Raw genomic sequence first — 13,542 nt, forward strand, 5'->3', positions numbered from 1 at the left:
TCTGCAATTTACTGTCAGACGGTTCAGGAAAAAACAAAATGATAAGCAAATAGGGGGAAATATTACTGTTTGTGGAATCTGGATGAAGAATATTCGGAAATTCTTGAAAATCTTTTTGTGAGAGGGAAATCAAATGAAATATGAAGTTGTTTAATTAAAAAAAGGCAGCTGCAGTCAAGGGTTCCCGCCTCCCCCATATTCTCTTCCTCCCTCCCCTTCTCTCTGCACCCAGCTCGCCATCCTTCACCTCCTCTCTGCTCGCCTCCTAAGAGCCTTCTTCCAGGGAATCCCAGAAGGGCTCCTGGACTCTCCCCGCCCATGGGAACCGGCACGGATCGCAGCCACTCTCCATCACGGTGCACCCACTTTATTTGCGAAAGGAGGCGCCCAGCGCGCGGGGGGCGGGGAAGTCCCCGCGCCCCTCCTCCGGGGCTCGGGATCCCGCGCCCCGGCCCGGCCCTCCCGGCCCGCTAGACGATGGCGAACTGGCAGACGTAGGGCAGCTTGTCCCGGCAGCGCTTGTCGAACCACTTGCCATTGGCCGCGCCCGACAGGGTGGCGCAGTTCTCCACCTTGCCGCCGTCTGGCTGCGCGGTGATCTCCGTCTCCCAGTTCTTGTAGGCGATGTGGCCGCCGGTCATGTCCACCCAGGTGCCCTCGGACGCCATGTCGTTGAAGCCCAGCCAGACCTCGGCCTCGCTGCCCACGCTCTGGCGCAGGTAGTCGTAGAGGGAGTCGTTCTCGGAGCCCGTCTGCGGGGTGCCCAGGGTGCCCCCGCGCGAGATGCAGTCCTCGCTCGCCTCGTGGAAGGTCTTAGCCTGGACGAAGGCCAGGAAGCACTTCATATGCACCTTGGTACCCTTCAGACAGACTGGGAGGGGAGAAGTGGCCGTCACCCCAGGCTCCCCAGCCGAGAGCCCATTGCCAGGGGCCGGCTCACTCCGCTCCATCCAGCCCTGTCGCCGCGGAGGGGCTCCAGGCCCAGCCCCGAGGGCCGTGCTGTGATGGGCACTGACGCGCATCTCAGACCCCCGATTCACAGCGGGGGTGGAGCCCCTGCTGCTGGGCCTGGGCCCAGCCCCCTCAGTTGCAGACAGAGGGCCCCTCCCTCCCTCAGGATCACACCCCTCCCCTGGGTGCCCCATCCAGCACCCAGGGGAGGCAGAAGAGGGGGTCATCTCTCCCCCAGACAGGATAATTCTGCCTTTAGCAGAATTAAAAGGCCCTTTAGGGGCCTTTTAGCTTGGAGGCTGCACAGGGGGGCAGAAGCTGACCTTGGGTGCCCCTCTGCCGATTCTGCTTCCCACCACCCCCCTTCACAGCTGGGACTCCAGACTCTTCCTGATGAATGAACCCCATCTCAGAGTGGGCTTCCCAGGGAGCCCCGCCAAAGCCACCTGCTCTGATCTTCCTCCCGCCCCACTCTCCCTGAGATCTGGGCCAGGGGACATGCTGACCCAGAGTCCAGACCACACTCCAGGTGCCAAGGACCCCAAATCCCTGCCCCAGGGGCCCAGACAGGCTCCCAGCATCTGCCAGCAACCTCTTCTGGGTCAGTGCTCCTGAGGGCTGGTTGGGGTGGCGACTGGGAGCTCAGAGCTGAGGCTGGCCAGCCCCCGGACAGAAGAGATGGCCCAGGCAGTGGGCCAGGAGCTCGCTGTCTTGGGCTCAGGACTCTGAGGAGTCCGAGAGTTCTAAATTTGATTCTGGTCTTAAAGGTTGTGATGAAGGTGTGTATTTGGTCTAATTAGGAACATAGACTGTTTCTGCTTAGCAGTTTATTCTTTAGCTGGGTTTATAACTGAGATATTTAGACAGTTGGAGTGTATGTCTCCATTTGTCCTCTTGCTGCTGCTCCTCAAAATTTTAGGGGTGGGTCTGCACTCCACCACCTCCCCCGCTCCCTCACCCGCTCTCTCTGTTACTCTCACTTAACACATGTCCCTGTGTCCCTGTGAGCACTGGACACTCCTGGAACTCTCAACTCCAGGCCTGGAGCGTCACTGAGGTGTCTTACTCACAGACACAGTACCAAGTCAGCCAGCTCTGCCATGTCCCCTCGTGTGGTGCATCCTAGCCGGGCTTCATCGCCCTTCCCAGCCTGGCCCCACACTGTCTTTCCTTCCTTCTGGGGACACTGTGAAATGCTACCTAGACCCTTTGGGGTGAAGGCCTGGCCACCCCAGCTTTTGGGAGCGCTGCCCAAAGACAACTCTTAGCTCTCAGCCTCCCTTTGGGGATTGCCTCAGTGGGAGATAGCCCCTCGCCCACAGCGTGCCCCTCCCCAGAGCAGCCCCCACCCAGGGACCTGGCCCATGAGCCCCCTTGTCCTGACTCAGGACAGCTCTGAAGGGCCCTGCCGAGGTCAGGGCTCCCTCTGCAGTCTCTGGGGCCTTCACTGAGACGCAGGGCACTCTGCCCACTCCTGAGTCCTGTCTCTTCCCTTCTGATCCTGGGTACTGATCAGGTACTGATCCTGGGAGGTGCTCCCTCATGAACCTCCTGCAGGCTCAGCTCCAGCTCAGGGCCGCTCCCTGGGAACCCCACCCACAACACTAACTTAGTCCTCAATAAGTGTCAGCTCTCAGTACCTTACCATCGTAACTGACATTTTGTCACTCTGGCCTACTTGTGATCTGGTGGGTTCCTGCTGGCCCTCCCTAGCTCTGCTCCTGCTATGCCCTCTGCATGGAATCCCTCTTTATCTTCCTACACCTGCTTTAAGGGTGCCAGGGAATACACTGATTCCATGGGTATATTGAGGCCCCCAGAGCAGGGCTCCACCTGTGTCTCCTTGTGCCTGGCAGAGGCTTGCTAGGTGGGGACCTCACATGTGTTTGTTGGTTGGGGGAGAGGAAGGGCAGATGGCAGGAGGGAAGGGTTTCTCCCCTAACCCCTCATTCTCTCAACTCTTTGGCTAGGTCAGCAGAGCTCAGGAATGCTTTGTGTGGGGTTCTTGGCAAGGTGACTTGCAGATTGTCATAAAGGAGAGGGTGATGAGAGAGAGAAGGCCCCCAAGCAGACCGGGAGCCCATGAACCTTCTGGGAATCACCAAATGTGGAGGGGGTGCTTGGATCTCTGTATGCCGTGGACTTTGCACAGGGAGGTCCCCACGACATTGCCCACCTCAGAAGGCAGCCGGTATCTGGGTTGCATGGTCTTTGCACAAGTGCAGAGCTTAGTCATGAGACCTTAGAGCTTGCTCCACAAGTCCAGTCCCAGCCCTTCTACTTTACAGATGAGGAAACTGAGGCCCCGAACGTCATTGTGCTCATCTTAAACATTCCCCCATGTGTTAAGTATTACTGAACTTCTGTAGTCTGTGTCCTCCAGGGCAAGGTCACGAAGGAGTAGGTGAGTCTGAGGTGTGTGAAAATTGGAGACAATGTGAAAGGAACTCGGTGGAGAGGAAGAGAACGGGTTGTCCAGGCAGGCTGGCCAGGAAGTGCCAGGGCAGGTGGCTGTGAGCTGTGTCCCCAGGCTCCACCGCTGGGGGTTCTGTCCATCCTGGCTCAGCTGGTTCGTGCAGAGCCAGGAAGGCCACAGCCCACCTCTCCTCACGCCCAGCACGCACCGGGCCGGCCGCCTCCACTCCCACCCTAACCTGCACTGGCCAGCAGGGGAGTATGGGCAAAACCAGGGCTCTCTGTCTCAGCTCCCCTCTCTAGAGCAGGGATGAGAAATCCTGCCTCGGCACAGTGATGATCACTGGGAGTGACAGGATCAGCAAAGCTGCTCCACAGGTGTTGAGGCTCATGCCCTACAGGACTGTGGACCGGCTGAGTGGGGGGTCTCCTGGGGGCTCATTAGGATGGCCTCTGCTCCACCAGCCCTCCAGGGCTCACGCTTCCAGCGGGCGGTAATGGATTCTTGTGGGAGAGTTCGTTGTCCTCTTGGGACCTTCCTGCTTCCACACATCAGGGGATCTTCCTGAGAGGAAGCAGGCTGAGGAGGGGCCTCCTTGAATCTGGTGCCCTGGACTCGGGGAGCCAGCCAGTTCCCTGATGTTGGGCCAGAGGCTAGAAGCGGACCCCTGGCTGCTGGCCTGAGCCCCTGTGTCCAGCGCACCCCCGCCTGGAGAGGCAGCCACGTCCACTCACCCGTCTGCAAGGCCTGCTGCTCCTTCAGCAGGGCCACCTCCTGGGCCAGGCTGTCCAGCTGAGTCTTGAGTTCCTCCAGCATCTTCGGACTCACGGCATCTGGGATGAAGTCAGAAGGAAGTGGGGACAATCCCTTGATGAAGGCAGGAGGGATGGGGGCAGGGCAGGGACTGGAGGGGTGGACCACCATCAGCCGCAAGGGGACAGGGGATGACCCCTCGACCTTGATGTCGTGGCAGACTCTGTCTCTCCCTGTTCCTGCCAGTGGTCATCCAAGTGATTGCTCATGATTTCCCTTCTGCCAGGGACCCTCCTTCACTTGCTCCTGCTAACACGAGACCTGTACTGCATTGTGTAGGAGGGATCAGATGGGATGGCGATTGGCAGGGGTGGGGTGGGGGTGCAGGCAGAGCCTTCAGTGACCCCCCGACCCTGACCATCCTCCTAGCTCCAGAGAACAGAGGACAGGACCAGGGCCGGGGCCCTGGCGACCTCCCAGGTGTGCTTTCCCAGAGGAGCAACACACAGACCAGCAGGGTGGGTGCCCCGGCTGGCAGGGACAGGGGGAGAGAGAGTCAGGGCACTCCGCTCTCGCTGTCTGCTGTTCTGCGGGCCTCCAGCGCCCTGGGCCTCCATGGGCCACCCGCACGGCTGGGGAGGACCAGGGCATCGTCTGGTTTGACCTTCTTGTCCATGTGATGAGATCTGTGATTTACACGTTCGAATAAATACATACTACATCTTCGGTAAACTTGAGAGATTAGCAACTCTTTTCCACATTGAAAAATTCTGTTCTTTGCCTTTGGAACTGTGTATCCTTTACAAAGAACATCCTTGGTGGCAGTTTTCGCTAATGTTCATGGACATAGCATGCATGCTGCGAGTCCTCTGTTTTTAATGAACATTTTGTGGAAGGCAACACAGCCATATAATTTTTAAATACCCGAACAGTTCAAAATGTTCAAGTCTCTTTCCCAGTCAATCTGCTCTCAGCTCTCTAGTTTCTCTTCCCAGAGATAATCACTGTTGCTAACTCTTGTGAATCCTTCCAGAAAAGTTCTATGCATATACAAGTAAATATGTACTTTTTTTCTTTGAAGTAAATATATATATATTTACATAAATCCCTTTTTCAAAACAAATGTCACGTAAGTATCCATTCTGCTTTGAGTTTTTTGTTGTTTACTTTATGAACTGAACCTTGGGGATTATTTCCTGTCGGCCCCGGGACCCGCCCATTCTGTGTTGCAGGCCTGTGGGTCTCCACGGTCCTAACGTGCCCTTGCGCACATCATCCATGACCAATGGGCAGCTGTCCATTTACAGTGGCGGCTCCGGGAGGGGCCTGAGTGCAGCTAGGCCCCCGGCCTTGCCTCGTCTGTGCCCTCGGCCCCAGGCCAGCCGTTCTGCTGCCTGCATCAGCCCTCTCATCTCCTGGAGCCCTGTGGGGGTGACAGCCCACGGCATTGCCATGGCACTTCACTGGTGTTGTCTCAACACAGCCCGGGGTTACCTCACTGCAGGCAGGGCTCCAAGGGCAGGCCTTGCTGAGGCCAGGGCCACCCAAGGACACCCCAGGCCCAGAGGCTGCGGAGGGACAGCAAAGCCGCCTCCACTGTCCTAGTTCAGCCATGAACATTTTCATTTCCTCAAGGATGTGATACACCGTAGAACCATGAATTGTTTGTTTTTCCTTCCCTTGTGAGTTACATTGTACCCTGTGTTCCAGATGCCTTACGTGTTTTCTATCATTAAATCCTCCCAACCAACCTTTTGAGCCAAGGCCCCCATCTCAGTTTCACAGTTGAGCAGCCTGAGGTTCGGAGACAACAAAGCGGAGCCTTGTCAGCCCTCCCGAGGAGAGTCGGACATCTCTAGGCTGCCGAGCCAAAGGTTTGGTTTCTCTTAAAATCTTGGGGTGGTGGGGGAGGAGTGCGTGTCCGTTAAAGTGATCTGGAAGGTTCTTTCCGATTCTAAGAGCCAGTGACTCTGACAGTTCTGACAGCTGCCCCTGTGTCTGGAGAACTCACCCCGTCCCAGTCTGGGGGGGGCGGGTGGGTACCTCACTGATGTTCGCTGGGCTCGGGGAGAAGGGAAGAGAAGGAAAGAAGGGAGGGTGAGGGCCTGTCAAGGAGAGAGCGGCCAGCTCCCCACCCACCTCCTTACCTTTCTTGGCATTTGCAGCCTTCTTGACCTTGGCTGTGGGGGCATCGGCGGCGACCTGGGTCAGGAGGGAGAGGAGGCAGAGGAGCAGGCAGGGCCCCCAGAGCGCCATGCTGCTGCGGCTGGGCTGCGGCTGCTGCTGCCTGCGTGGGCCTGGGTCACAGAGCACTGGCGGCTGGGGCCGAGCGGTGAGTCTTAAGGCAGCGGCCACGGGGACCTCTGTCCAGGAAACCCTCCCAAAGTTGGCTGCCGGAGTGCCAAAAAAAAAATATATATCCTGCAAAAAGAGGAAGGCCTGGGAGCCACAGAACCTGGCTGCTGCTCTGGGAACACCCACCCAGCATCCTGGCCCCGCCCTCTGAAATAGAGTCATTGTTTTCTAGGATTCTGAAAAATACACACTCGTCCTCAGAGCTCCCATCTGCTGGGCAGTTACCTCTGGCAGGCACTGGGTCACGCTTTTCCCTGGCCTCACAGAGGCCTCACACCAGCAATCTGAGGCAGGAGCTGGCATTTCCCCATTTTACAGTTGAGGAAACTGAGGCTCAGTGAGGTTAAGGGAGCCTCAGCTACCGGACCTGGTCGAGGCAGCACCAGTATCTGACCCCAGCCCGGGTACAGAACAGTCACGGAACTGTGTCTCCTTAGGGAGAGAGCTGGGGCTTGCTGCCAGATTGTCTGGAGTGTTTGCTGTGATTCTCTTGTGGTTCTGCTTCTGTGTTCTTGTTGCATGTTTGGTTAAAAATACAAAGAACTTTCCTTTCTTGCCTTCACTCTCCGTTTTTCAACCATCCTTTTCTGAAGCCAAGATGACCACGGTGGGAGAGGGGCAGCCTGGTGTCCCAGAGTGGTGTCAGAGACGGGGCAGGGAGGAAAGAATGTCCCCAGGAAGGGGGGCCTGGTGTGGGGTGTCAGGACGCAACAGGGTGGAAGGGGGCACCCCCCGGGGGAACAGAGGTCCCACATGCAGTATTGGAGTCCAAGCGAGGAGAAGAGATCTGCGTGGGAGAGTGGGTGGGGACACATGGGAGAGAGTGCTTACATGTCAAATAAGTACATTTATTAAGACCGTGGGGAAAAAACAAAAAGACCATGGGAGCCAGGTTTCTCATTGTCAGGAAAGGGAGGTACAAATACATAGAGAAAACATAGAGAATGTTTCCGACAGTGTAGGATTAAAATTGGAGCTGTCGGTGTGCAGTTGTGGACTTGGACACATGGAGCCGAATCTGTAACTGTCCACGGAAGTGAGCGCATCAGTCCCCCAGCTAGACGTCTGGGTGGAGCAGCGGCCCCACCAAAGGCTTGAGCATGCCCAGCATCCAAGTGCTGGCTTCTCAATACAGCTTTCCACAAAAAGGAACCGCAGCACCTTGGAGCAACGGCTTATTACAGGGCTGGGGCAGGAAAAGGAGAAACTAAGCCCCGCCCAAGTTATTTTGCCAGAACATAAGAAAATGTTTAAAGAAGGATGAGAACGTGGCAGGACACGGAACCAGCTTGAAGGAGCTTCTTAGGGCCCAAATCGGGGACAGTTTGAACATCAAAATAGTGACAGTAACAGTAAAATAGGAAGCCATGAGTGCATACAGATACAGATAAATAAGTGAATACACTGGAAGTCTGATGAGCAATGAGACATTTTCATTGTCTTAGATTATTTGCCCACAAAATACTTATTAACTACAAAGAGGAAAGAGTCAACTTGCAACGGAGAAGCCTGGGCAGATGTCACTTTAATGAAGTGACCGAGGTCAGCACCATCAGTAACGGACCCAGCAGAGAGCCTGCAGCCCCCAAGCACCTGATGGGCTGTGGGGAGACTCCTGCCGAGGACACAACGCACAAGCCCAACCGAGGGGCTCCCTCCACAGCAACTGCCCAGCAGTCTTCAGAACTGTCCAGGACACATCTGAGGACACGAAGGAGGTCGCAGACAGAACAGCAAATGCGCTCTGGACCAGACCCTTCTGCTCTCTGGATGCCCCTGGGACGGGGTGAGGAGCACATGGCAGGGATGGTACGTCGTGATGATGGAAGAGAGGGCCTCAGCCACAGGGACCACGCACTAAAGCGGGAGGTGGTGATAGGGCATCAGGTCAACGACTCCCTTGGAAATGGCTCAGGGGAAAAACGTTCTCTGTGCTGTAGTTGCAGATTTTGTGTGAGCTTTAGATGGTTCCACAAGAAAATGCCATGCTGTGTAACTCAGGCTCTTGCAGGGACCCCAACCTTGCTCCGTCTGACCTGGGCAGGGACGTGCCTGAAGCCCGGTGGGCCAGGCCCAGCCCTGCGGTCCCCCAGGGCCAGAGCCTGGGGCAGGCAGCAGGCACTCTGTGCAGCCAGCCCTTCCTGTCCGGGCTGGCCCTCATGTTCTCAGAGTGCAAGAGGGCTTTATATTCTCAGCTGGGCCCTCAGTGGGACGTTGAGGGCCAAAGATTAAGCAACCTACCAGGGAGTCTTGCTTCCTGGAACTCTGGATGGATAGCACACGGTAAGAGAAATTATGATTCTCTTTTTCTTTTTGAAACTCTGTTGTGTTCCTGATTTTCTCTTCTCGGCTCTTGGGCAGCAGGGAAACGAGAGGAGTTTGTTTCCGAGTACAAGGCCAGCACAAGCCCAGTTGTGGAGGCCGTGCCCTGGGTAGGCTGGGGAGGGGGCCCTAGAGGAGCCGCTCGGAAGCCTGGAACCCTCTGCCCTGGGGCTCACCCAGTATAGCCACAGGGGAGCCAGGCTGCGTCAGACCTGCCTGGGGCTGTCCTCACCCGGCTGCTCCCTCGGTGACCTGGGAGCTGCGCGGCCCTGGGGGTACGAGGCACCCTCTGTGCCAGCAGGGCTGCGGCGACCTCTCCAGAGGCAAGTGGCCCAGCGTCCCTCAGTCTCTGAGCTAGACAGCTGAGTGGAGGAGGCCACGTGCTTTAACCGATATGGGATGGCCGTTTCCATTGATCTCCATGTGTCTGCTTAAAGCCTTCCTGGAACGAGCAGCTCATTACCCTACAACATAGCTGGTTCCATCATTCGACGCTTGGCTTGTTATAAAGTCCCCCTGTGGTGAGGCAGGTCCCTGGTGCGCCAGAACAGTCGTTTATGGGGCCAGCAAATGTCAGCAATATACAGCCTTGACATACTCCTTTCCCCATTTGGAACCAGTCAGCCTGCTTATTTAACTTATGTGCAGAGCACATCATGTGAAATGCCGGGCTAGATGAAGCACAGGCTGGAATCAAGATTGCCAGGAGAAATATCAATAACCTCAGATACGCAGATGACACCACCCTTATGGCAGAAAAGCAAAGAACTAAAGAGCCTGTTGATGAAGGTGAAAGAGAGTGAAAAGGCTGGCTTAAAACTCAACGTTCAAAAAAACTAAGATCAGGGCATCCAGTCCCATCACTTCATGGCAAATAGATGGGGAAACAGTGGAAACAGTGACAGACTTTATTTTCTTGGGCTCCAAAATCATTGCAGATGGTGACTGCAGGCATGAAATTAAAAGATGCTTGCTCCTTGGAAGAAAAGCTATGACCAATTTAGACAGCATATGAAAAAGCAGAGACATCATTTGGCCAAAAAAGGCCTATATAGTCAAAGCTGTGGTTTTTCCAGTAGTCATGCATGGATATGAGAGTTGGACCATAAAGAAAGCTGAGCGCTGAAGAATTGATGCTTTTGAACTATGGTGTTGGAGAAGACTCTTGAGAGTCCCTTGGACAGCAAGGAGATCCAACCAGCCCATCCTAAAGGAGATCAGTCCTGAATATTCATTGGAAGGACTGATGCTGAAGCTGAAACTCCAACAGTTTGGCCATCTGATGTGAAGAACTAACTCATTGGAAAAGACGCTGATGATGGGAAAGATTGAAGCAGGAGGAGAAGGGGACGACAGAGGATGAGATGGTTGGATAGAATCACTGACTCAATGTACATGAGTTTGAGTAAACTCTGGGAGTTGGTGACGGACAGGGAGCCCTGGTGTTCATGGGGTTGCAGAGACAGACTCGACTGAGCTATTGAACTTCTGAAATGTTGGCACCTGGCCTTGCTGTCCCTCTTTGATTGTCTCTCCTTGTTCCTTCCCCTCTTCCTCCCAACTTTCCTTCCAAGATACGGTTTCTGGACTTTTAAAAATCTTGAAAGCCTCTTTGCATAGAATTCTGCTTGCCACAGTCCTCACTGTTTGTGTTTGTGTGTGTTCTCAAGGAGTCTGCTGTGGACAGGGGCCTGTCTCCTGTGTTCAGAATGGACACGCTATTCAGAAAGCCACTCTTTGTAGACACAGCATGCCTCATTTGTTGCCCATGTTGAGCTTAGGGCCATTAACCCCCCAGGTCCTCTTGTCCATCCCTAGTTCTACCCGGCCAGGTGAGGACCACCGTTTCGGCCACCTGCAGTAGACTCACCACCAGCCCTGGTGGGGTTTGTGGATTTCATCCTCCCAGCATAAAAGATCTTCTCATGGACCGTCCCCCAGACCGCTACCAGCTGATAGGGCACCGAGCTGGGGGCATTTCAGCCAGGAGATCTATGCGGAGTTACTGCCCACAAGTGAAAGGAAAGGTCTGTGCGCTCACACCCCACCCTCAGGGCCCAGTCTTCTGTCAGTTTCCCTGCACAAAGAATCATTTTGACAATAAAGCCAGAGGCAGAAAAACCTGAAGAGGGCTCCGAAAGGCACGTTTCAGTTTTTTTTTTTTTTTTCCCTCCCAAGCTGCTGGAAATCTGAGTTATATAAAACAAGCGCAGGCCACCCCACCCACGCTGTGCACGGATGAAAACATCCCCCACCCCCACCCTCGTCGCGCACAGATGTTTCCTTTTAGCTCCGCTGGCCCTGGGTCAACAGAAATGCGGCCCGCCTATGGAGCAGAGAACTTTCCACACTCTGTTCAAAGGTAAGAACATCCAGGCTGCACATCTCCAAGAATGCTGCAAGGGCCAAAGACCTGTTACCATGGGCTCAGTGACCCTCGTTAGGAAAGTCACTTGTTCCTTTTCGAACCTTTCGTTGGCCTGGTTCTGTCATTCACTCAGCAAGTACTGCCCCTGCCCCTGTGTGCCAGGCCCTCGGGCACACACAGCGCGGAAAGCAGTACACCACCTGGCCAGCTTCCCGGCTCCATGGGGTCACATTTCTTCTTGTTTTGTCCCTAAAGGTCAGCAGTACCCTAGTGGAAAGAGAACTGGGAGTCTTGGATTCTAAGCGGAGCTCAGACACCCAGCACTTGGGTCTTCTGGGGCAAGTTATTCCAGACCCAGTATCTCTTTCATAAAACAGGATAATAATCTCTACCCTGCCTACACAATGGGATTTAAAAAAACAACACTTTTTACTTTATATTGGAGTATCGTTGATTAACAGGTGTTGTGATAGTTTCTGGTGAACAGCCAAGGGACTCGTGTATCCATTCTCCCCCAAACTCTCCTCTCACCCAGGCTGCCATATAACACTGAGCAGAGTTTCATGTTATACGGCAAGTCCTTGTTGGTTACCCACTTTGAATATAGCAGCGTGTACAGGTCCATCCCAAACTCCCTGTCTCTTGCCCCCATTCTTCCCCTCCCCTGAACAACCATGAGTCTGTTCTCTAAACCTGTGAGTCTGTTTCTTCCCTCACTTCGTTTGCGTCATTTCTTCGTAGACTTCACATATAAGGGATATCATCCAGTCCTTCTCTGCACAGTGGAAGCCTGGGTGTGAGGCGGCTGGGCTACCTGTAAAGGTGTGGGAGGCTGGAGGATGGGGGTGAGACGCTGCACGGCCCTCAGGGCTCCATGGCCTCTGTCCGCCGCCTTCCTCCTTCCACCCCAGCACTGAGACACTAAACGACCTGACCTGTAAATTTGGGAGGAGTCAACCTTGCGTGTGCAGCCCAGTTCTGCACTTACCTGGTGTCTCCAGCTGTAACAGCTCACGCAGGAATAGATAATCTGATTAACTCTGTGGGATACTATAGATGGCCATCTGCTTTTCTGACACCTTTCCCCCACCCCCCACAAATGGCCTTAAAATTCAGCAAATATATACCCGGTTGTGCATTTAGGGATCCTGAAAATTCACATTATCACACTGGCCATGCACAACCTCTCTAAGTTTTGCTGGTTTCTCTTTTTCCCCATAGAACCCCTCTCCGTGCACCAGGTCAGATCCTTAGCCCGTGTCCAGAATCTGTGGGCCCCCAGGGAAGGAATGGGCTGGTGGCAGACTGTTCCCTTCCAAAGCTCTGTCTCCTCTGGAATTTTTCAGAGAACAAGCTTTTTTTTTTTCATTGATTTTCTCTGTTGATTTCCTATTTTCAATTTCATTGACATCTATATTGCTATGTTGATTTTTTATAATTTTTCTCCCTCTGCTGACTTTGGATTTAATTTGCTCTTCTTTTTCTAATTTCCTGAGGTGGGAGCTTAGATGATTGATTTTAGATCTTTCGTCTTTCCTAATATTCAGTGATTTAAATTTCCTTCTAAGCACTGCTTTTGCTACATCCCACAAATTTTGCTAAGTAGTGTTTTCATTTTCATTTAGTTCAAAATATGAGATTTCATTTGCGATTTTTTCTTTGACCCAAGTGTTACTTAAAACTGTGCCTGTTTAATCTCCAAGTGTGTGTGTGGGGGTGGGGGGTGGTTCCAGCTATCTTTCTGTGATTGATTTACAGTTTAATTCTATCATGGTCTGGGAGCAGGTCATTGTGATTTCTGTTCTATTAGAGTTGTTAAGGTGCATTTTATGGTTCAGAATGTGGTCGGTCTGCATGAATATTTCCAAGTGAGCTTGAGAAGAATGTGTGTCCAGCTGTTGATGGATAAAGCAGTCTATGGGTGCTAAGTCCCTTCAGTCGTGTCTGGCTCTTTGCGATGCTGTGGACTGTCTTTACGACCCTCCAGGCTCCTCTGTCCATGGGATTCCTCCAGGCAAGAATACTGAAGTGGGTTGCCGCGCCTTCCTCCAGGGGAATCTTCCCCACCCAGGGGTTGAACTCACATCTTATGTCTAGTCTTTACCACTAGCACTACCTGGGAAGCCCCCAAAGCAGTCTGTAGATGTTCATTATATCCAGATTGATGCTGTTGGCGAGTCCAAACACATCCTTACCAATTTCCTGCCTGCTCCATCTGTTCATCTCTGACAGAGGGATGTTGAATTCTCAAGTTATGATAGTAGATTCATGTATTCCTCCTTGCTGCTCTGTCAGAGTTTTTTACCTCATGTATTTTAATGCTCTGTTGTTAGGCATATACATGTTACAGATTTTTATGTCTTCTTGGATTTTTATG

At 53.6% G+C, this 13,542-nt stretch overlaps 1 protein-coding gene and 1 long non-coding RNA gene across 3 annotated transcripts in view; one reads left to right on the top strand and one right to left on the bottom strand.

The window, feature by feature from the left end:
• Nucleotides 1-351: 351 nt before the first annotated feature.
• Nucleotides 352-6,591, bottom strand: CLEC3B (C-type lectin domain family 3 member B). The gene is made up of 3 exons (XM_043886659.1): nucleotides 6,268-6,591; nucleotides 4,102-4,200; nucleotides 352-871 (listed from the first exon to the last, which is right to left on the bottom strand). The coding sequence occupies exons 1-3, from the start codon at nucleotides 6,374-6,376 to the stop codon at nucleotides 471-473; spliced, it is 609 nt and encodes a 202-aa protein (XP_043742594.1). The 5' UTR covers nucleotides 6,377-6,591; the 3' UTR covers nucleotides 352-470.
• Nucleotides 5,556-13,542, top strand: part of LOC122683099 — a 34,873-nt gene continuing 26,886 nt past the window's right edge. For both annotated transcript variants that reach the window (XR_006337620.1, XR_006337619.1), the window contains exon 1: nucleotides 5,556-5,994. This is a non-coding gene — a long non-coding RNA (uncharacterized LOC122683099). The remainder of the gene's footprint in view (nucleotides 5,995-13,542) is intronic.

This window comes from Cervus elaphus, chromosome 24, assembly GCF_910594005.1.
Source record: "Cervus elaphus chromosome 24, mCerEla1.1, whole genome shotgun sequence".
Lineage (NCBI taxonomy): Eukaryota > Metazoa > Chordata > Mammalia > Artiodactyla > Cervidae > Cervus > Cervus elaphus.

What these genes read in the sequence shown, in the direction of transcription:
- CLEC3B (XM_043886659.1), bottom strand. Translation starts at nt 6,376, where the DNA reads ATGGCGCTCTGGGGGCCCTGCCTGCTCCTCTGCCTCCTCTCCCTCCTG. An exon ending in GGCTGCAAATGCCAAGAAAG is followed by an intron (nt 4,201 to 6,267) that starts GTAAGGAGGTGG and finishes ACTTCATCCCAG; the next exon opens with ATGCCGTGAGTCCGAAGATG. An exon ending in GCAGCAGGCCTTGCAGACGG is followed by an intron (nt 872 to 4,101) that starts GTGAGTGGACGT and finishes CTCCCCTCCCAG; the next exon opens with TCTGTCTGAAGGGTACCAAG.